This window comes from Artibeus jamaicensis, unplaced genomic scaffold, assembly GCF_021234435.1.
Source record: "Artibeus jamaicensis isolate MK-2021 breed Jamaican fruit bat unplaced genomic scaffold, CSHL_Jam_final scaffold_1964, whole genome shotgun sequence".
Taxonomy (NCBI): Eukaryota; Metazoa; Chordata; class Mammalia; order Chiroptera; family Phyllostomidae; genus Artibeus; species Artibeus jamaicensis.
The window spans coordinates 69,688,716-69,710,970 of NW_026522030.1; the positions used below are offsets into that span (position 1 = coordinate 69,688,716).

Genomic DNA, 22,255 nt, shown 5'->3' on the forward strand with positions numbered 1-22,255 from the left:
GCACAAGCCAAAGGACCCAGCTTGTGCACCTTCCCTCTGGGGTGCAGCCCAGGACATTCCCTTTCCCCTTTCACTTCCACTTCTTCCCCCACAGGCAGGCATCTCCTAAACTCTAAGGCAATGGGCAGCTGGCAGCTTGTCTCAAGCTAATCCCTCTGTCCCCAAGGACCCCTCTTCTCTGACTTCCCAGTGAGCTAAGGCAGCCCAGCCTAAGCTCTCCTGTTGCTTCCTCTATGCAAAGCCCTTCCTTGTTTTACCATTCCCGGCTTTAATGAACAGATCCTTGTTGTCATCTGGACTGGTGTGAAGTTATTCCTACATAAAGTCAGGAACCCATACACTACAGTTGGCCCTAGACAGACCCACTCAGGGACAGGTCCTTTGTCTAGTAACAATTACTTTAAAGAGAAGTAAAGAAAACAGAGTGTGACTAATAGACTCAAAACTTGAATTTGGAAGGTTTTTTTTAGTAATGATCCCATCCCTGTGATTTCCAAACTTGTGCTCCATAGAGCCACAGCAGTACTACTTAAACCAAAAAGACCTCCATTTTAATTCCTTTACAAAGTTGAACTTCCAATTAAGGTAAGAGTTCAATGCTTAACAAAATGGTTGAACAGCACTGATTTAGTGCATCTCAAATATAAAGAGAAAACGAGGCTGAAAGAAGGCCCAGGCAGGACTTGCCTGGGGCCACCTGTTTGCTTGACAGAACCTGGTGGCACATACCAGGTAGGATTTTTTCTGTTGACCCTTTGTAGAGTCTGTCCTCAGATTCATCTATGGCTGAATCAAATCTTCCACTGCTCCAGTCTCCCATCTGGAACATTCTGACTGGCTTCTTTTCATATTGGACCCTGTCTTCAGCTTGGCACACTGTTTCTGCATGATAATGACAAATGTTTCGCTAGCAAGTAATTTGGGAAGTAATTCAAACTCCAGTTCTGTATATGTGTTCCCATTTTGACTATTACCAATGAAAATCTCTTTAATAGTACTTTATTAATATTTAAGAGTATAGAGCTATTATTTGTATGAAAATTTTATGATTCTAAGGTCATGTCTAAGTAAAAATTTAAAAGGTATTTTGTTTTATGGAAGATATACTTTTATTAAAATGCTTGAACTCTGCCTGGTGAACTGAGATGGAGAAGGATAGCTCCTATATAGCTGACTGCATGGGGCTAGCAACATTTATGGGTCAAGTAAATTGGACACAACTCAGCTCCAGGTTAAAAATAAGACCTACCCCCACCCAAACCCAAAACTTTATATAACCTAAAACAGTGACTTTCAAACTGTGGTTCCTAGTCATTCATGGGTCATGAAATCAATTTAGTATGTTGTGAGAACACTAAAAAAAAATATACGCAGAGAGCCAAAAGAAAATATCAAAGTATATCGCATGCCTTAAGGGAAATATTATTTCATAAATATTTTATTTCAGCCACATATATGTATTAAGACATCCACACTGGTATGATAGAAAATATATTTCAGAGCCCTCAGCATTGCCCAGGAGAAAAACATACTTGGCCATTCAGCCCCTTGAGAAGAGATTGCTGTCTTTTTCTCCATTTGTGCGCAATGGCTCTTCCTCCTGGGTCTTCTGAGGGCCTCTCCCTCAACACAGGAACAACGATCTCTGAACACTACCATTTCCTGGTTCACGGCTATTTCCTGGACACTTCCTCCTATCAGCCTGTGAGCTCAACGGAGGGAAAGCTTGTATAGTGCATCTGAATGCAGGTCAGAAGAAGCTGCAGGTCCCTACTACTGCATGCTGGGCAGGAGGCCAGAGGCTTCATGGTCACGAATCTTCACAGATGGGCCTTCCTTTCTCTAACCTGTAGTAGTGGCGCAGCTGTGCGTCTTGAACTCCTAGCACACTCAGGGGTTGACCGAATATTTCCAAATACAGGAATTCAGCAATGAGCACATTCCATTGGGTATAAACCATATAAATTAAATCCAACAAAATATCAGTTTCAAATAAAATGAAATATTTACTCATTTTTTTATACTTAAGAAATACAAAAGTACTATACAAAGCTATATGTTGATGAGATCATAATAGTCATTTAAAAAGTTGATGTCAGCATTCTGTGGCTAAGGTAATAATTACGTTACTTCAGCATTATATCTCTTATGGTAAAGTTACACAACATTAACTCTTTAATTTTGAGAAATTATAAACTTACTACTTTAACATAATACCATATATTCAGTTCTAGTAATACTGTCATCTAAAGTAATTTAACAATAGTAGTACATAATACTGAAGATAAAGGGAAACAGTTAACTTAATTTTCCAAATGTTAGTAGGAAAGAAGCACGTCAATGTACACATGATGCAGGGGTAGGGTGTGTGTGAACATACTCTGGCCTATGATTTAATGGAATCTGGGAGAATGAACCAAAGCTTTTTAAACTAGAAGGATGCTCATGTTGGTCAAGTTCAAACCCTTCTTCTTTCCTATTAGGAAATAGCTGAACAGCAGGGTAAGTGACTTACCTAAGGTCACATAATTATGCCACAAGAGATATGCCCCAGGTTGCCTGATAAATACAGAATCTTTTCCATTCCATAACAGGTTTATCCTATAGTAAAATCATATTTTTTAAAGATCAAGGAAGATGTCAAGGAAGCAAATACAATGGTAATAATTTAGACTTTAAAAACAATTCTAGTACGAGTTTAATAAAAATATATGTCAACAAGTGTGTTCAAGTTAACATAATTAGGGTGAAACAGAGCTGTAAACAATGATGGCAAAAGTTCATGGGTGCAGTGATTCATTTGTCTGTTTATATATTATTCTTGTGTATTGGTTGTGTTTTCATCTGTATCACTTGAGTTAATTTTTTTCCACAAAAAATTCTCATTTGATTTCCAAAGAGAGGTTTCTAGCTCCTCTTTCCTTTTGGAAGATGCAGCAAGGGGCACTTTTTCGCACAGAGTCTCTATCACAGCCAAGTCGGTGAGTTTACTGAGACTGTCATCATTCTGTTCATTCAAGATGTCCCAGAAATCTTTCGGTCTCTGTTTTGCTTTTTCTATGGGCCCTGACAGAATTTTCTTTGGCAGTCGTGTGGGACTGTTCCAGTGACTTTTAAAGAGGTCATCAAGAATAGAGGTGTCACCAAGTAAGCCCACCACAGAAGTATTTTCTAACACTGGGTTTTTTATCTTTTTGTTTTCCCCTTTGAAAAGGGATTCATTTCTTGAAATGCTCATTCCTGTCAGGTCTTGCTGGTCTTCCATGGTATTTTCTAACTTTTTCTCATGCGCTTCAGATTTACTGTTCAGGGAACTGGATGCTATAGTATCTTTGGACAGTTGGTTGTTTTTTTCATTGTCAGTCTCTTGGGTAGAGCTTGTAGGTAATTTCTGAGTTAATGCATCATTAGAAAGCACCTCTTCTCTAGAGAAACCATGACTTTGAGGGCTAAGTGATTTTTCTTTATGTATTTTTGGGCTGCAAATTTGAGAATTTTTTTTGGTAGAATCTTTAAATGACAAAGTTTCAGAATGTGGCAGTCTTTCTTTTATAAAAGAGTCTCTCTTTCCAGACTTACTCCTGATTCTCTTTCCTTTCTCATAGGCAGGTTTAATGAATTCTGCAGCAGTATCCTCAAAAAAATCTTTTACCTCTGAATACTGAGAAACATAAAAGTCTTTTAGCATTTGCTGTCGTTCTTCTGATGTAGCATTAGTTACATGTTGAGCAAATTTCAGAGAAGACAAATTAAAATAAGAAGCCATTTCTTCAAATTGTTTTCTGAAGATTTAATGAACAAAACCAGCAGTTATTTTTTATTGTATTTTATTTTCAAATAACTTGTCATCATAATATGAAATGTAGAAACAAAGCAATCTTGTTTCTTTGACATATATTAACTTAATTCCATAACAAAAGTGCATTCTATACTAGCAGAATGTGACCTCCTTCCTTATAGTAATGAAAAAAAAATTTTAGTTCATGAAATCACTAGCTTTTGAAATTATTCTGATTTATACTATTAGGTGTTTCCTGGGAATTATGGGATCCCAGCATACTACTCTTCCAGTCAGCCAATTTATGACTGACACGAGAATTATAATTCATATAATCTATATTTCAAATCTATATTGCACTCAAGTTCCATAAAATAAAACTGTCAAGGAAGAGTCTTAATAAATACAAAAGAGAAAATTCTAAAATATAAGAAAGGCTTTTTAAAATTTCTCTGTCCCTTTTCCCTTTCTTCCACACAAATACAACATAGAAATTTTACACAAGTTTTTGATTAACCTAAACAAAAGTTCTAAACTGATAAACCTAGATTCTTTCTTCCCCCATTTGGTCCAACTTCAGTATAGACAGCTAAATTAAGAAGTGAGATGCTATTTTCCCCACAGAATTAGAAAAAAAATTTTTTAAATTTATGTGGAATCACAAAAACCCTGAGTAGTTACAGCAGTCTTGAGAAAGAAGAACAAAGTGTGAAGTATCGCATTACCTGATACCAAATTCTACTACAAAGCCATAGTAATCAAAACGGCATGGTACTAGAATAAAAACAGACACATAAATAAAAGGAATAGAATAGAGAGCCCAGAAACAAACCCACACCTATACGGTCAATTAATATATGAAAAGGGAGGCAAGGATATACAATAGGGTAAAGACAGTCTCTTCAATAAATAGTACTGGGAAAACTGGATAGAGGCCAAAAAAGAAAAAACTAGATAGATCATTTTCTTACATCATACACAAGAATACACTCAAATGGATTAAACACTTAAATGTGAGACCTGAAAGCATTAAGCTCCTAGAAGAAAACACAGGCAGTAAACTTTCTGACACTGCTCTTACTAATATGTTTTGGAATATATCTCCTTGGGCAAGGGAAGCACAAAAAAAACCAAACAAACAAATGGGACTAAATCAAGCCAAAACGTTTTTGCATAGCCAAGGAAACCATCAATAAAACAAAAGAACAACTTACTGAATGGAAGAAAGGGTTAATATCCAAAGTTTACTAAGAACTTATACAACCTAACACCAAAAAACTAAACAATCCAATTAAAAAATTGGCAGAGGATTGGAATAAACATTATTCCAAAGAGGGCAAACAGATGGTCAATAGATGTATGTAAAGATGATCAATGTCACTATTCAAAGAAATCCAAAGTAAAACCACAATTAGCTATTACCTCACATCTGTCAGAATGATTATCATCAAGAAATCAACAAACAAGTACTGGTAAGGCTGTGGAGGAGAGGGAACCCTTGTGCACTGTGGAACTGCAAATTGGTGCAGCCACTGTGGAAAACAGTACAGCACAGAAGTACCTCAAAAAATTAAAAACAGGACTTCTGGCCAAGATGGAGGCATAGGTAGATACTGTGTCTCCTCATACAACCAAAAGAAGGACCGCAAACTTAAAAACAAAATATAACCGGAACTGCCAGAAAACTGAACTATATGGAAGGAAGTCCATCAACGAAAGAGTTAAAGAAGAAACATTCATCCAGACCCGTCGTAGGAGGGGAGATATGCAGCCAGAGTAGAGAGGACGTGTGGCAAAGTGGTGACTGAGGACTGGGTGGTCCCACATTCGCATGCGGATAAACTGGGAGGAACGACTGGGGAGCGAGAAAGACCTCGCAACCCAGGGTTCCAAACCCGGGGAAATAAAGCCTCAAACCTCTGACTAAAAACAACTGTGAAGGTTGAGGCTGCAACAGGAGAAACTCTCAGCCTCACAGGAAAGTTTGTTGGAGAGACCCAGAGGGTCCTAGAGAGTACACTAAACCACCCACCAGTGAATTACACCAGAAGGGCCCAATTTGTTTGTGGGTAGTGGAGGAAGTGACTGAAAGTTGGCTGAGAGCTGAACCAATGGCAGTTTCTCCTCTCTGATCTCTCCCCCACACACAGCATCACAGTGAAGCAATGTGGGTTGCACTGCCCTGACCAATACCTAAGGCTCTGCCCCTTACTATGTAACAGGCCCACTGAGACAAAAAAAAAAAAAAAAAAAAAAAAAAAAAGGCCCAAATGAAGAAACAGATCAAAGCTCCAGAAAAAATACAACTAAGTGACGAAGAGATAGCCAACCTATCAGATGCACAATTCAAAACACTGGTAATCAGGATGCTCACAGAATTGGTTGAATATGGTTGCAAATTAGATGAAAAAGTGAAGGCTATAAAAAGTGAAATAAAGGGAACCAACAATGAAGGAAAGGAAATCGGACTCAAATCAATGGTTTGGAGCAGAAGGAAGAAATAAATATTCAACTAGCAAAGACTAAAGAAATAAGAATTCCAAAAAAAAAAAAAAAAAGAGGAGGCTTAGGAACCTCCAGGATAAGTTTAAACATCTGAATCATAGGGGTGCTAGAAGGAGGAAGAGCAAAAAATGGAAAACTTATTTGAAAACATAAATTAAGGAGAATATATCTAACCTGGCAAAGGAAATAGACTTCCAGGAAGTCCTGGAAGCTAAAAGAATCCCAAAAAAGTTGGACCCAAGGGCCCTGGATGGTATAGCTCAGTGGATTGAGCGCGGGCCCGAGAACCAGATAATTGCGGTTTGATTCCCAGTCAGGGCACATACCGGGGTTGCAGGCTAGGTCCCTGCAGGACAGTTCCCAGCAGGACAGTTCCCAGCAGGGGATGCATGAAAGGCAACCATACATTGATGTTTCTCTCCCTCTCTCCTTCCCTTCCCCTCTAAAGATAAATAAATAAAATTTAAAAAAAAGTTGGACCCAACATTATAAGTATATCACCCAAGATTAAAGATAAGGAGAGAATCTTAAAAGCAGCAAGAAAAAAGGAGACAGTTACCTACAAAGGAGTTCCCATCAGACTCTCAGCTGATTTCTCAAAAGAAAACTTGCAGGCAAGAGGGCTGGCAAGAAGTATCCCAAGTCATGAAAGGCAAGGACCTACATCCAAGATTACTCTATCCAGCAAATCTTTCATTTAGAATGGAAAAGCAGATACAGTGCTTCCCAGACAAGGTCAAGTTAAAGAAGTTCATCATTACCAGCTCCTCATTATATGAAATGTTAAAGGGACTTAAGTAAGAAAAAAAAGAAGATAAAAAATACAAACAGTAAAATGACAACCAACTCACAACTACCAACAACTGAACCTAAAAAACAAAACAACCAACTAAGCAAAAAACTAGAACAGGAACAGAATCACAGAAATGGAGATCACATAGAAGGTTAGCATGGCAGAAGAATGGGGAGAATGGAAGGAAAATGTACAGGGAATTAGAAACATAAATCGTAGGTACAAAATAGACAGGGGGAGGTTAAGAATAGAATGGGAAATGGAGAAGACAAAGAACTTATATGTATGACCCATGGACATGAACTAAGGTGGGGGAATGATGGTAGGAGGGGGATACAGGGTGGAGGGAATAAAGGGGAGTAAAAAAGGGACAACGTGTAATAGCATAATCAATAAAACATATTAAAAGAAGAGTGAAATCTTGCCATCTGCAACAACATGAAATAAGACCTCATGGGTATTATGCTAAGTGAAATAAGTCAGACAGAGAAAGACAAATACCAGATGATCTCACTTATCTGTGGAATCTAAAGAACAAAAACAAACAAACAAAAATGAACAAACAAAACCGAAATAGATTCGTGGATACAAAAACAAACTGATGGTTTCCAGATGGGGAGGGGGTTGGGGGGGGTTGAGTGAAAAAGATGAAGAGATTGAAAAGTACAAATTGGAAGTTACAAAATAGTCACAGGGATTTTAAGTACAGCATAGGGCGTGTAGTCAACATAATGTAATGACTATGTGTGGTGCCAGGTGGGTGCTAGACTTATCAAGGTATCACCTTGTAAGTTATGTAAATATCCAGTCATTGTGATGACACTTATAGAATGTTGAATTTTAACTGTAATGAAATGAATAAAAAAAGCACCAAAATAAAAATACATGTCCTTTGTAATACTAGAAAAAAAGACGGGAGATGTTATTTCAAAAAGCAAGTTTCATTCTTTGTACTAAAAGGTGCGAATTAAAGTGTTGTCTGCATATGTGGGAAATGGGCCTTCTCCAACCTTGGTTAAGATGGAGGCAGAAGGGTTGTTTTGGGATCTTGGACACTAGACTCTGTTCCTTTCCTCAGGTGGGGACGCTGTGGACTGAACTGTGTCCCCTGAAAAGTTACATGTTAAAGACTTCATCAGTGCCTGAGCATTTAGGAGGAAATTAAGATTAAATGAATTCACCAGAGAAGGCTCTCTCTGTCACGAGAAGACACAGTGAGGAGGTAGCTGTCTGGAAGCCAGGCAAAGAGCCCTCACCAGAAACCAAATCAACTGGCACCCTGATCTTGGACTTCCCAGGCTTCAGAACTGTGAAAAATTTCTGTCATTTAAACTCTAGTCTGTGGGATTTTGTTATGGCACCCTGAGTAGACTAAATAAGACAGAGGGTATGGCTTCGCTGATGTTGAGTTTGGCCACGAGTCAAGAAGGCCTAAAGTAAACATTCCTTTAAACAAAGCCATAGATGGTGTTACAGCACATGATTAAAAGTTCCAAAATTTTAGAATTACATCTATATTTTATATACCATTTTCTTAAAACATTCTTTTCATTCAACAGATATTTATAGAACCCTCTTAGGTGCTAGGCACTGTGGTAGGAACCATACAACAGAACAAGAACTAGTTTCCTATCTTCAAGGACTTTATAGTCTAGCTGGGGGAGACAGGTGCATGAAAATCAAACCAGAATAGAGTTGCAAGTCCCATAACGGGGGTTAGTGCAGGGCACCCACACCAGGGATACCTAAACCAGTGGCTGGCAAGGGGCAAGGCAGTAGGGAAGGCTACTCTGCTGTCGGCTCAGGCCGGTAAGGCAAAGATGAGGGATGAAGCCTTCCAGAGAGAGAGGGTACACACACAGGCAGTCTCAGAGAGGACCTGGTGCACAGAAGGGAGGGAGAAACTTCCAAGAATGAGGCTGAAAATCATTGAGGGCTCCATATGCCAATTTCATTTTTTTGTTTGACCCTGCACAGAACAGAGAATCCTGAGGGCTAAATTTCTTTTTTTTTTTTTTTTTATTTATCTTTAGAGGGAAAGGGAAGGAGAGAGGGAGAGAAACATCAATGTATGGTTGCCTTTCGTGCATCCCCTGCTGGGAACTGGCCTGCAGGGAACCGGCCTGCAACCCAGGAATGTGCCCTGACTGGGAATCGAACCGAGATTGTCTGGTTCGCAGGCCCGCGCTCAATCCACTGAGCTACACCAGCCAGGGCTAAAAATTTCTTTCTATGTGTGTGATTAGGAACTTTAAAGTCACTATTATTTTTGCCATCCAGATCAGGTTCTGTAAAGTTTACATTTCCTTTGATTTTCGTGGCAATCCACACTGCACACTCCTCACTTTCCTTTCTGGCTTCAGGTGAGCACTGTGGCTTCTAGTCCTTACCACACGGGTCCTATTAACTGCTCAAATCTAGGTGCAACCTCTGCCTGATCAACAGAATATTTAATATCACAAATACAAGCTTCCAAATTTCTGTCCTGGAAATTGCCAGTGTTCTTGCTGGAGAACAACACTGTGTTCTTAAATGATTCCAGTTTTCACTTCACATGAAGCAACAGAGGTAGTATTATTTTGTTTATTAATCATCTCCAAATTCATTTTCATGGTCTTTCTAATAAATATTTATGCTGTGAAGACTAAGTTATTGGCAAGGTTACAGGCTGATGTCTTTTATTTATCCAAGACTTGGTGGTATCTCCGCAGCTGCCAAAGGACTTTTGCTTTTGCGGTACCGACCTCTCCCCTGACCCTGCAACTCCGTCACCTCTGGGAGGGGAGCTGCTTCCAAGCCCATTTGATTCGAGTGGTATGCAAGTCAGTATGCCGTGTGGTTGCCTTTTGCAGAAGGAGTTATGATTGCAATTCATTTTATTTGCCTTCTAACTTGCTTTCAAAATTCTTAATCTTAAAAGAATTTTCTCCAAAAATAAGCAACTGTGAGGTATAACCAGTGGGTAGGAAAATTTAGTAAACTAGTGTAGACACTTGAGTACCACTTAGAAAAAGAAAGGAAACCAAAAATAGGTATCTTTCAGCAAGTATTTCCGGACTGGTATATATCATGGATAAATTAAAATTTCTCTCCCCTTTTTCTTGACGAATTGGGGCAATAGGGATAGAACACAGCTAAAACCATCATCTCTTCTCTGCCTAAGCTTTCTGAAGGAAAGGTAGGCCAAACACTTCATTCAGATGATCCACTGGGCTGTAGCATGGACCAGTCCTGATTCTCACAAAGGTAGGATGGTTAGTAAGAAAGTTTGGATATTATTGCCTGGTTCAAACATTGGCATTCTAGTACTAGAATGCCAATATTAACTAGAAATGCCAATATTAATGCTAATAATATTAGAAAGACCCCCTTTGTCTTTTTTACTTAGCATAAGGCATTTATTCCCTAGGCTGGGTAGAGAAAAAAGGAAAAGAGGCAAAAACTATTCATTGTTAATATTTTAGGTTTTTTATAAACAAATTAAGGGGGATGAAGACAATGTGCTCCACAAAAATGATAAAACATAGATGGTCAGCCTCCTAGCAAAATCACTGCCCAAAGTGCAAAAAGCATTGTTGTGAATGTTTGAGGAGATGCATTGCTGCAATTGTGTGGGGAGTTCACCTTCCTGGGCAAAGGTGGGCAACTGACAGCCAACCCGCCACACCAGCAGCTAAGGAGCTGAGGGACCAGCCTTCCTGGGACAGGTAAGGACTGGAAGTTGCCAAATCCCTGAGGGAAGCATTTGGAATCCACAGAGCACCAGCACTTTCTCACTCATCCCCAGATGCCATGAGGACCAATTCAATCATGTCTTCCATCATTGTTTACCTCAGTCCTATTCCTTGTTTACCGTAACCACTGGCCTCTCATCTCCTCCTACTCTTTACATCCTTGAACTAATCCAATACTCCACCTTCCAGACCATTCTTCGGCACCTGTGGAACCAGGCTATGATCTACCAATTCCCCTGTCTCCTATGCTGAATGGTCCCTCTGTTGCCTTGTGATACTGCCTTCTTCCCATGTTGTATTTGCAAATCAAGGCTCACACCTCACAACCTCAGGGTTCATGCTTCATATTGCTGCTTCCAGGGCATTGTTTTCTTAAAAACTCCTTTCCCTTTATAAGATTAATGCTAACCAGCTGAACCATTTTCTCCTGCATTTTGTTAACTGACTCCTTAGTTTTTTCCTGCTAGTAACTGATCCTGGATTAATGTTGCTTCTATTCATCTCCTGTTATCATTCTTTTTTTGTTAATTAATTAATTTACTTGAGAGAGGGGAAGGGAGGGAGAAAAACAATGATTGGTTGCCTACTGCACGACCCCAACCAGGGACTGGTCCTGCAACCCAGGCATGTGCCCTGGGTTTTGACCAGGAATCAAAACCCAGACCTTTCACTTTGAGGGACAACACTCAAGCAACTGACCATGCCAGTCAGGGGTCCTACCATCATTCTTGACAATTATCATCAAAATCCATGTGGATGTCCTACCTGACACCTGGCCCACCAATTTCTTTAGCTTACCTCCAAAGACTCAATCCCATGCCAGGCCCCTTTTCCCAAGGTCATATACTGCCACCCACTACCATTAACTGTACTACCTCTATATCACTGACTCAGTCATCTCGTGCTCCAGCTCAACTGTGAACCCCCATGACAACAACGCTGAAATCAAGTGCTTCAATTCACTGACTTTTCTGCTTTCTCATTACCCCCTGGTAGAGCTTATATTCAATTTTATAATCACTCTTTTGCAAACACCTTTCAGCTACCTTGCTTCTCTCTCTTGCCATACTAACCCCTAGCAAAACCTAGCCATCTCTCTATTCTGTGTTTACGACTAAGCAATTGAAGCTTGCTGAATGAAGTATGCATGACTGCGCAGATAGTTTTATTGGAACTGCTCTCAAACAAGGGCTTAATATTACCCAAGAATTCTAGTCCCACTAGGCTTGCTTCCCTACTTTAAAAATGACTTATTTCACAACTTCCCTCTGCCTAAACCTATCTCCCTCTGAATTGGTGAGTTTAAATCTCATTTAACTGACGAAATATCACTATATCTGTGCCTGTCATCATCTCTTTTCTTTCAATGCTTCTCAAAGGCCGGAAATTGGCCAGTGGTCTGGATAGGACCCTCTGCTGCCTCTAGCACTTCACTCTTTTCGTTCACTCTGGCATGATCTCCACTTCCCCAGCCCCACTCCGCCTTAGCCTGTTCCCTCAATACATAAACAGGTTCTATTATCTCGACAACTTAAAAACAACAACGGCCCTGGCTGGTGTAGCTCAGTGGATTGAGCGTGGGCCTGAGAACCACATGATCGCGGTTCAATTCCCAGTCAGGGCACGTGCCTGGGTTGCAGGCCAGTTCCCAGCAGGGGACTCACAAGAGGCAACCATACATTGATATTTCTCTCCTTCTCTCCTTCCCTTCGTCTTTAAAGATAAATAAATAAAATCTTTAAAAAAACAAAAGAACAACAACAACCTACTCTTGGTCCCACAATCCCACCCGGTTACTGCTGCTTTTCATATCTGAACTCAAAGAGCTATGGCAGGCCCTGCCTATTCACCGTTTGCCCACTTCACCCCAGCATCTGTCTACTAAGACTGCTCAGGTCGAAGCAGCCAATGAGTTCTCTGCTGCCCACTCCAGTGGGCACTTTCCCACAGAATTTGATAGAGTCAAGAGCCGCCTCCTTTTTGAAATTCACTTTTCTCATACTTCAGAACCTTACACTGTGCCTCCAGGCTCAGTCCTGGGGCTTTTCCTCTCTTTTCTGTGCTGTGTTCCTAGGCTGTTCACACAGTCCCATGGCTCAAAACACCATTTATAATCTCTGTGCAGATGACTTCCAGATTTAGATCCTAGTCCCCAGATCCCAGGGTAGCTCATCCATTGTCTATTCAACATTTTCACAGAACCTCAAATTTAATATGAGCAAAAGAGAACTCTTAATTTTTTTAAACTCCAAACTTGTTTTTCTTCTAGTTTTCTCCATTCAGTAAGTCCAATCTGTTGCTCAAGACAGAAAGTTGGGAGCAATTCTGTTTTCTCTCTGCTGCAACAACCACTCCAACATCAAACACATTCATTTGGCTGTGCCTCCCTGGCAGTGACCCTCCTGCGAATCAGAATCACCTAGTTAGTTCCTTATGATCTCCCCTCGTCTACTCTGCCCTCTTCCTCACAGAGACTAGAACGATCTTTTAGAAACATGTCAGATCATATCGTGCTCCAACAGCTTTCCTCTGCATTTAGAACAAAATCCAAACTTTCCCCCAAATCTATGAGGCTTCGTGTATTCCAGCACCATCTATATCTTTGTCTTCCTTTCCTGCCACTCTCTGCTCAGTTTATTATGAACTAAGTGCACTAGTCTTCTCTTGGTTCCTCAAACACATTAAACCTCCTTCCTTCTCAGGGATGTTCTTATGCTAGTTCTTTGTCCTGTTATCCCTCAAATCTTAAGTTAAATGTCACCTGTGGATCAACAGGTGACACTTGACTACCCAACAGAACGGTAGGTACATCCCTCCTAATCCCATTATTCTTCATCAAGGAGGCTTGTCCCTACCTTTCTTATAACAAACCATTATATAATTATTTATTTATGCTATTTTTATTTTTTAAGTTATATGGGCCAATGCCAACCCCCATCCCACTGCACTGTAAATTGTCTTTTTTTAAATACTATATTCAGCACCCAGAACTATGCTTGGGTGCATATTAGGTGTTCAATAAATATTTAATGAGTGAATAAATGTAATTCACTTAAGTATTTCATTTACCTATATAAATTAATTTCATTTTTTAATCAATTCATGGATCAGCCTTCTAAACACATAAAACATTTGGAATTTATTTTTTAAAGTATACAAATTAAGATTTTCTAAAACATTTGGGTGCCAGAAATATTTAAAACTAAAATAATTTTTTATTTTACTGAGGAGCTATATTTCTTTTGAGAATTATTCTTAAAAGTCCAATGTTATTACAGATGACGTACCTACGAATCCCTTTTGGTGTTTCCCCAATGATGAAGGTGGTCTGGTCTGTTCGGTAAACTTTCTTCTTCTTCTGGCTCACAGGATGTGAAATGCAAAGGGGAAATGAAATGCCTTCTTCACTTGGCGGATGGCCATTCTTTATATGTGTTGATGTATCCGTCTTCATCTTGTCTTTATGTGTCTGAAAAAAGGGAAGGAAGTGTTACCATAGACAGCCAGTCACAGTGCCAGGGAGTCTCCTCCATCGGCCAAGATGGTGGAGCAGGAGGTTCTTACGGGGAGAATGACGAAAGCTAGTAAGGTGAATTGACAGGATCCAAACATTCCAAAAATTAACACAATCATTGGCTAGAAAATCCCTGTAAGAACTACAGACTTGAACAGATAGGGGGTGTGGTGTTTGAGATGGGAGTCCACCATTCTCCCTGGTCATGGCACCTGAATAAACTTTCCTTTTGCCCCAGCACCTGTCTCATAAATTGGCTTTCATTGCAGTGGGCGGCCAAACCTCCACTTGTTTGGCTACAGTTTTTGGTGACTCTGGTGGGGGGCAGTGTGGACCCTGATAAGCCCTGGAAGGCCTGGGCTGTGTGCCCAGCTGTTTGTGGGGGTTGTGGGAACTTTCCAGCAGTTGCTGAGAGCTTTTCTGAGGAAATTTCCCTGCGCTTCTTCTCAAGGCTTCGGCACCCTGAAACACTTGGCAATTCTACTTCTTTGCCCAGTTATCCACAAGGTGAAAGGAAACAGGTTTGTGGGGAGCAAATGCCAAGATGGTAAGTCAAACTTACCTGGTGGCATGCATACCAGGTGTCCTCTATCCCTGCCACCTGGGCTTCATGCCACTTGAATCTGGTTAGGACCACTTGTAGTATCAGTTGGTAGGCTATCCTAGTCTGGTTAGGACCATTTGTAGTACAAGTTAGTAGGGTATCCTAGGCTATTCCTGCTATCTGGGCTTTGTGCCCACAGGCTTTGTGCCTTTAGGTTTGGTCAGAACCACTTGTGGTATCAATTGGAAGAAGATGCTAGGACTTGCTTGTGAGTGCTTGTTTGGACTAATGGGGTTACAGATCCAAGTTGTTTGTATGTTCCCACTTTGTCTGGGGTCTTTCTATGGTTATGGTTTTGGGTTTGTACTTTTGTGCCTTGAAGGGCTGTTCTGTTCCTACTCCTAAATGGAGCCCACTCGGCCAGATTTTAGCAGATTGGTCCAGGTACAGCTATCACCCAATGACTAAGATGGAACTGGTTTTCTACAGTAGCACTGCTTGGTCTGTGTATACTTTAGACTATAGGGGGAAATGGCCCTTATATGCTTTCCTAAATTACTACACCATCATACAGTTGGAATTGTTCCAATAATCAGGGAAATGAAACAATATTCCTTATGTCTAGGGCTTTATGTCTTTACATAATAAAGATTTGGCAAAGAAAGGAAACAACCTAATGATGCAGAGAAGGGAACGGCTTTAAAGCCCTTCCCTGACAGGAAGACACAGTGAGAAAAGGAAAATGAGATGAGTCTCTTTAATGCCCTGAACCTGGGGGACCCAGAATTAGCAGCAGGAAGATTTCCTCTGCCACCACCCCTGCTGCTAGATACCCCTGAAATAGGGCCCAGAGAGGTGACAGCCCCATCCCTGCATGATGAAGAAATGGTTTCCCCCTTGAAGATCTGGCAGGGCACCCTACTCAGCCCGGAAGCATTCCTATCTGGAGTGGGACAACTCCCCTGGAGGCAATGCCCTACAGGCAGAATAAACCAAGAAGGGCAGCTAGCTGGCCATTGATGGGCCCAAACTCCATTTTCCACTTCAGATTTACTGAATTGGAAGAATTCCAACCCTTTATAGGGAAGCTCCTCAGAAAATGGCAGACCTTATCACCTCCAGTTTTGCCGCTCACCACCCAATATGGGCAGATGTACAGGCCCTCTTTAACATCCCGCTAGTGCCAGACAAAAGGTGGCTCATTACAGATAAGGCTAATAAAGAGGCTCAGAGCTTCCTTCAAGAGAATCCAAATGGGAGCCCCAACCCAGCTGGGGCAATTCTCTTGACAGAGCCCAGTTAGGACCATTCGATTGCCCAAAGAAAAATACTGTACACAATTTGACAACAATAAATTTATATTTGAACTTAAAAGTAAAGGAAAATCTCTAGGTGCCAGTAACAAAAAAGTAACATAGTGGTGAGTGGGAGCTGGAGCTCAGTAGCCCCCATGACAGGGTCTTAAGTTATAGCCTGCAGGACTCCAGGTATGGAGGGGAGATGAAAAATGACTTAACTCCCTGAATTAAAAACAAACAAGCAAACAAACAAACAAACAAACTGACAAACCAACCAAAATGCAGTAGAAGTTAAAAAGCCAGTTTTTAAAACTGAAAATTTAAAGCTAGGAAGCCCCAAACTGGAGACACAGGATAGAGGCAGGCTACCTTCTCATTCCAGATAGTGCAGAAGGAATCACTGGCAAAAAGATGAAATGCCCAGCCAATGCCATTTGTGGAATCTTATTTTGTAGTGCCCGGGTGACATGGAGATCTAAGATAAAAACTAACATAAAGAACTGGCCTAGAACCAGTGAAAATCATAGACCTCAATGAAAGGCAATTACAAAAATATACCATTGGAAGACTTCCATAATTTAGAGAATGCTTCTGATTCCAATTGAGGGCAGGAGGAGAGGAGTTCAGGCAAAAATTATTAGGATCACATAAAACCCTCCATCATGAAAGTGGGCAGATGCAACAAATGTGAGAATCTACACCTGAGAAACTATAAATAAAGCAGTCTGGAAGAGACTTTAAATCATTCACATGTGAAGATAAAGGAAAAGATAGAACCCATCACTAAGAACTGAATAATATATAGGCAGATTTGAGAAAGAACCAAATACAAACTCTAAAAAGGAAATATAGTTTTGAAATGAAAAACAGAGATAGAAACAAAGTCAAAATATGGGTTAAACAATGGACTAACAACCCTACCTACAATGATAGTTGATAAACTGGTAGAATAAAATTACTCAGAGTGAAGTACAGAGGTCAAACCAGAAAGAAAGAAGGAAAAGGGAAAAACAAGATAGAAAAAGAAATTAGGAGACAGAAGACACAAAATTTCTAAAATACTAGAAAAACAAAACAGAGAAAATGGAAGAGATAACACCAAAGAGATAATGGTGGGGAATTGAAGAAGGCATGAATCCTCAAACGAAAAAAGGAGACTCTAGCAAAAAAATAAAAATAAATCTGAACCTTTTTATATCATAGATAAAGGGAATGTCTTAAAATACCAGAAAGACAAGATATCCCACAAAGCAACAGTAATCAAACTAAAGGTGGACTTCTCATTAACCCCATCGCCACAACAAGAAGATAATGAGATAATGCCATCAACATGTAGAGAGAAAAAACGGTCAACCTAGAAATCTATACCCAGTTAATATATCATTAGAGAAATTTTTCAGACATACAAAGACTGTAAGAGTTTACCAGATAAAGATTCTTGCTGATGACATATTTGTTTTTTATAGGAGTGCAATGGAATCGAAGTGGCATATATCAATGAACGTAGGTAGGGAATGGCTCTTCATTTTACAAATATTTACTAAGCACCTGTTATGTTACTGTCACCACACTCTGCAGCTGAGAACAAAGATATTTACAAAAACAAAGATACAGAATACCCTTATTTATACATACACAAAATATCCTTAAGAGACTTAAAATTGACAAGTCTATTCTTCAGAAAAAGATGGCATTTTGGATTTTTCTTTTTAAAAATCAACCATTTATCCTTTCAACTTATATTGATGTTCATTTCACTGAAATAAACTGAACCTAAGACAAAACATAAGACATAATTATATGTTGTTTAGTAGGAAGCCATTCCTAATGAAAATAAACTGACTTCTTTCAAAAAGACAAATTCTTAAATCTTAAAACATGATTAATAGAGGAAAATGCTGATCTTTAAAAATAAACTTGAAAGAGATTTGATGCATTTATTTTACATCACAAAACAAGATGAATGTGAAAAGTTCCTAATAAAAAGGCTCATTATTGTAGACGACCTCCAAGAAAGAATTATCCACCACTGTAAGGAGAGACAGAATGTTCGCATGAGGGTAAAGGGAGTAAGCAGAAGGAGAAGAAACTGTGCCAACCGAGAACACTCCCTCCTCATGTCCTGCAATTTCTGAAGCCATAGAGAAATCACGCCATACAGAACATTTTTAGTTATTTAAACAATTACTATGGGTCTTTCTGACCCTGGAAGCATTACAAAGCTTACATTTTGTACAGATGCATTTTTCATAAATCAGTTTTATAAACTTTTCAGGAAAACTCAGCCTTTACAACCATAGCTATCAGATATGTGTATCTTTTTGTTTTTGGCGCACATTATATAATTTAAAATCTGATTATTTTACACAATAACAAAAAGGGAAAAGCATTCATCTCTCGCACAGGCTCAACATCCTATCTTTTATAGGAAAAGTCTATCTAGGTTCAGATTTCCACTTTAGTAGGGTACTTTAACACTTAAATTAAAGAAGTCTATAAAAATTTTTTGTTAATTTAATAAACATTTGGTGCTCTTGCTATATTAGCTGATTTCAGTACTGTATAGTAAAATAGTAACTTTTACAATAGTATCCAATCCAATACAGATGAAATCCTTTACAACAGATACAAGGTAAAGTAGTGTTATAGTACAGTTGCAATTGTAGTGACGGTTGTACTTTATTATATAGCAAAGTGCAAGGTCCATGGCCAAGATGAAAGATTCCAGATTATGTGCACTGGACGCAAATTCACTCATTACCATGAATGTCAAGGCTGCAGAGTTGTATGACATGGAGGCAACACTGTAAAGGAGCAACATAATGCAGGCTCAAGCAAAATGAGCTGAATTAGGAATTTAGGTAGAAGATGAGGTTGCCTGCTTACAAAGACAAAATTAATCTACTCTTCTTTCCCCCTGAGGGCACAGTGACCAACAACTGGAACACTATGTCTGCATTTGATGGGAAATTGTGCGATCGTACCATGAAGAAAGCAGAAATCCCGGTTTTTGCAAAATCCCCTAATTGTTCCTTTTTCTTTAAAAGTTTCTTCAAAACTCTCCATTAAGGCTGGCCTTCAGAAAGTACCTCTGTATTTATGATTCTGATGAAGGTTTCCTTCATCTTAAGATTTATAATTTTAATACTAAGAAATTATAAATACAAGAGTTTTGTACAGTATTTGTATAATTTACCTGCTAATAAGTTAGAAAACTTATTATATACTGTTAGGGTATAATTTATAACTTAGTAATTGCTATGTTCATGATTATTTTAGTAAGTTATTGGATATTGTTGGATATTTCTACTATTGTATTTATGTGAAAACATCAAATTCGACTTCTGGAATCTTTATTAAAAAGAAGACTGGGAAAGTGTCAGGAACGCAGTCGTCATTTCTAGATAATGTGCAGTGAAGAATCCATTTGACGATGAGACTGACAGCATGAAACTGGGCGGTCACTTAACAGGGCTGAACTTAACAGAGAATAATGAAGTGATAATTCTAATCTATGGGTGATACAACTTCCTCTTTTGGACATATACGTACTATATATAAAGCAGTCAGATGAGAACTGAAAAGAGGGAAACACCACCCTTTTCAGACCACAGTTAAATAGGTCCAAGGGTAAAGGATGGGCTATGGCTGATTATGTAAGACCTGATTTAACTTCCATGATTAAAACCTTCATAAATATAGGCTTTGATTTAATTTTGATAAAGTTAAATAATCATTACTAATTTTTCTGATGTATCTGTAAAGTGTAAAATTTAAAAATGTGTAATGTATATATTCTGTGAAATAAAAGCTGTAATTATTTTAAGTTATAAAAATATATATTAGGATTAAATGAATAAGAGGGCAATTTAATAGGAAAAAATTTCCTTCTATAGTAGCCAAAATGTATCCAAACCAGACCTAATCAACTGTGTGCAATTCCATACAATTTATTTCTATTTTTAAATTTTATTTTTAAAAAGATTTTAATTATTTATTTTTAGAAAGAAAGGAAGGGAGGGAGAAAGAGAGGAAGAGAAACATTAATGTGTGGAAGATAAATAGATTGTTGGTTGCCTCTTGAATGCCTCCAACTGAGGACCTGGCCGACAACTGGGTCAGGTGCCCTGGATGGGAATTGAACTGGCAACCTTTCAGTTCTCAGCCCAGTATTCAATCCACTAAGCCACACCAGCCAGGGCTAAATCTCATTTTTAAATTACAGTTTACATTCAATAATATATTAGTTTCAGGTGCATGGCATAATATAGACAATCATACTTTATAAAGTGATCCCTGCTATATTTTAAGTATCCACTTGGCACTGTGCACAGTTATTACAATATTATTGACTTTGTTTTCTATGCCATACTTGGCATACCATGACTATTTTGTTACTAGCAATTTGTAGTTCTTAATCCCTTGACCTTTTTCCCCCAGTTCCCCAACCCCACTCCCCTCTGGCAACCCTAAGTCTGTTCTCTATACTATGAATCTATGTACAACTTATTTCTTACTGTTGTTTTAGGTTTATATTGGTTCTACCAGGAAAGTTCCCTATCTTTAAACTAATAGTATGAAACATTCAAATGATCTTTGATAATACACTTTCCTTATATTTCAAGGCATTAAATCTAAGCCTTACATTATTTTATTTGAACTGTTATTTTGGAAAGGCACAACTGATACTTAAAGATAAGGTATATATAAATTTTCAATATGTAAGAGTGAGAAAAAATAAAACTGATTGTTAAGAAGTTGGCAGAAGGCAATTTTTGATGTCAGTATACTGAGGACAGATAAAAAGACTGAGGACAGATAAAAAGGAATATTCTCTCTACCTCACAGTCATATGACTTTGCTACATAGGAAATCTCTCTCTACATACTAGGCAACTTCACTGGAATAGTACTGAGAATGTTTAAGGAAGAGAAAAATATCTATTGATAGTCCTTAAGTAAAAAGTAATTTTGGAGGTAAATTACTAAAAGAACTGTAGAGGGCACCTATGTAGGAACAGCAAGGAAATGAGAAAAGTTGACAGAAATCAATTTTTCCCATAGTCACCCCTGCTGTAAAAAATAGGGCAAGAAGTGCCACTGTCCAGGAGAGTGAGTTTCAAAAGCAATCATGAACAGTCTCTAGTTCCATTTTGGCAGGCAAAATATTATTGTAACCTCTGCCATTATTCTGAACCTCCTTAAGGCTAATTCTGGAAACCCACCAACAGTGGGTGCAGGTAACGCTGATTTCTTCTCCTCTGCTCATCTGTCCTGCAGAAGAGGAATCTTGGAGGGTATGGTACACAATGAAGCAGAACAGCCTGATAGGACGGGGCTGTCCACCATTGGCTACCAGAAATTACTGAAATGTTTTTATTAAGCAATTTTGGAATGAATCAGTATGCTGAGCTGATTTCTCTAGAAAACACATTGTAGGCAGCATAAAGAACAGAATAAAGAGCAATGTAAGTTTAAAAGTCGTATGTACAGCTTTTCCCTTAACCATATGATTAAGCTTGATTAATTATTGACACAGTTGGAAGCATTAGAAGGTCCTGATGGCTCTGACCCACTGAGCAGCCTGAGTGGAAGGAGTCATTGAAGTTTGGATTCTAACATCACTGCAGGATCTGCCTGCCAGAGGAAAGCTTTCCGATCTACACCTTGCTTCTGGGAATGGCACAGAGCTGCATGAACTGCCCCACGGTCACTGCCATCTGGGGGCACACCATGTGACCACAGGCCCTCATATTGACCTGATCATACCAACTTTGCCATAAAGCCTAAAAAAAGTCATGTGCTCTTTCATTTTTTCTTCATTAAACCTTAATTAGTGAAGTCTGAGAAGCAGCAATGCTCTTGTTTATACATCTGTTCAAACAAAAGATTTAAAAAGCAATCTCTCTTTGGGTAAGGGCCAACCATGTAAACACATAAGTTGTAAACTTGCTTGTCTTTGCAAAGCAGGGAATCAGGGGTATTAAAAAAACATACTGCACATGTAAGTAAATTTATTCAAATGGCAGCTGAGAGTCTAAAATGACAAAAACTTTTAAGGATCTTCACACAAGTGTGAAAAAGCCCTTC

The 22,255-nt window shown here is 39.0% G+C and overlaps 1 protein-coding gene across 5 annotated transcripts in view; it reads right to left on the bottom strand.

The window, feature by feature from the left end:
* Positions 1 to 1,422: 1,422 nt before the first annotated feature.
* ERCC6L2 (ERCC excision repair 6 like 2) overlaps positions 1,423 to 22,255 on the bottom strand; it is a 157,408-nt gene continuing 136,575 nt past the window's right edge. For 4 of the 5 annotated variants that reach the window (XM_037141005.2, XM_053656179.1, XM_053656180.1 and 1 more), the window contains 2 exons: positions 14,098 to 14,279; positions 1,423 to 3,782 (listed from right to left, as the gene is read on the bottom strand). In XM_037141005.2, the coding sequence (XP_036996900.2) occupies positions 2,816 to 3,782; positions 14,098 to 14,279 (1,149 nt within the window). In that variant the 3' untranslated portion in view covers positions 1,423 to 2,815. Of the gene's footprint in view, positions 3,783 to 10,020; positions 13,213 to 14,097; positions 14,280 to 22,255 lie in introns of those variants that run through there. The other variant, XM_053656182.1, reaches the window with a different exon arrangement.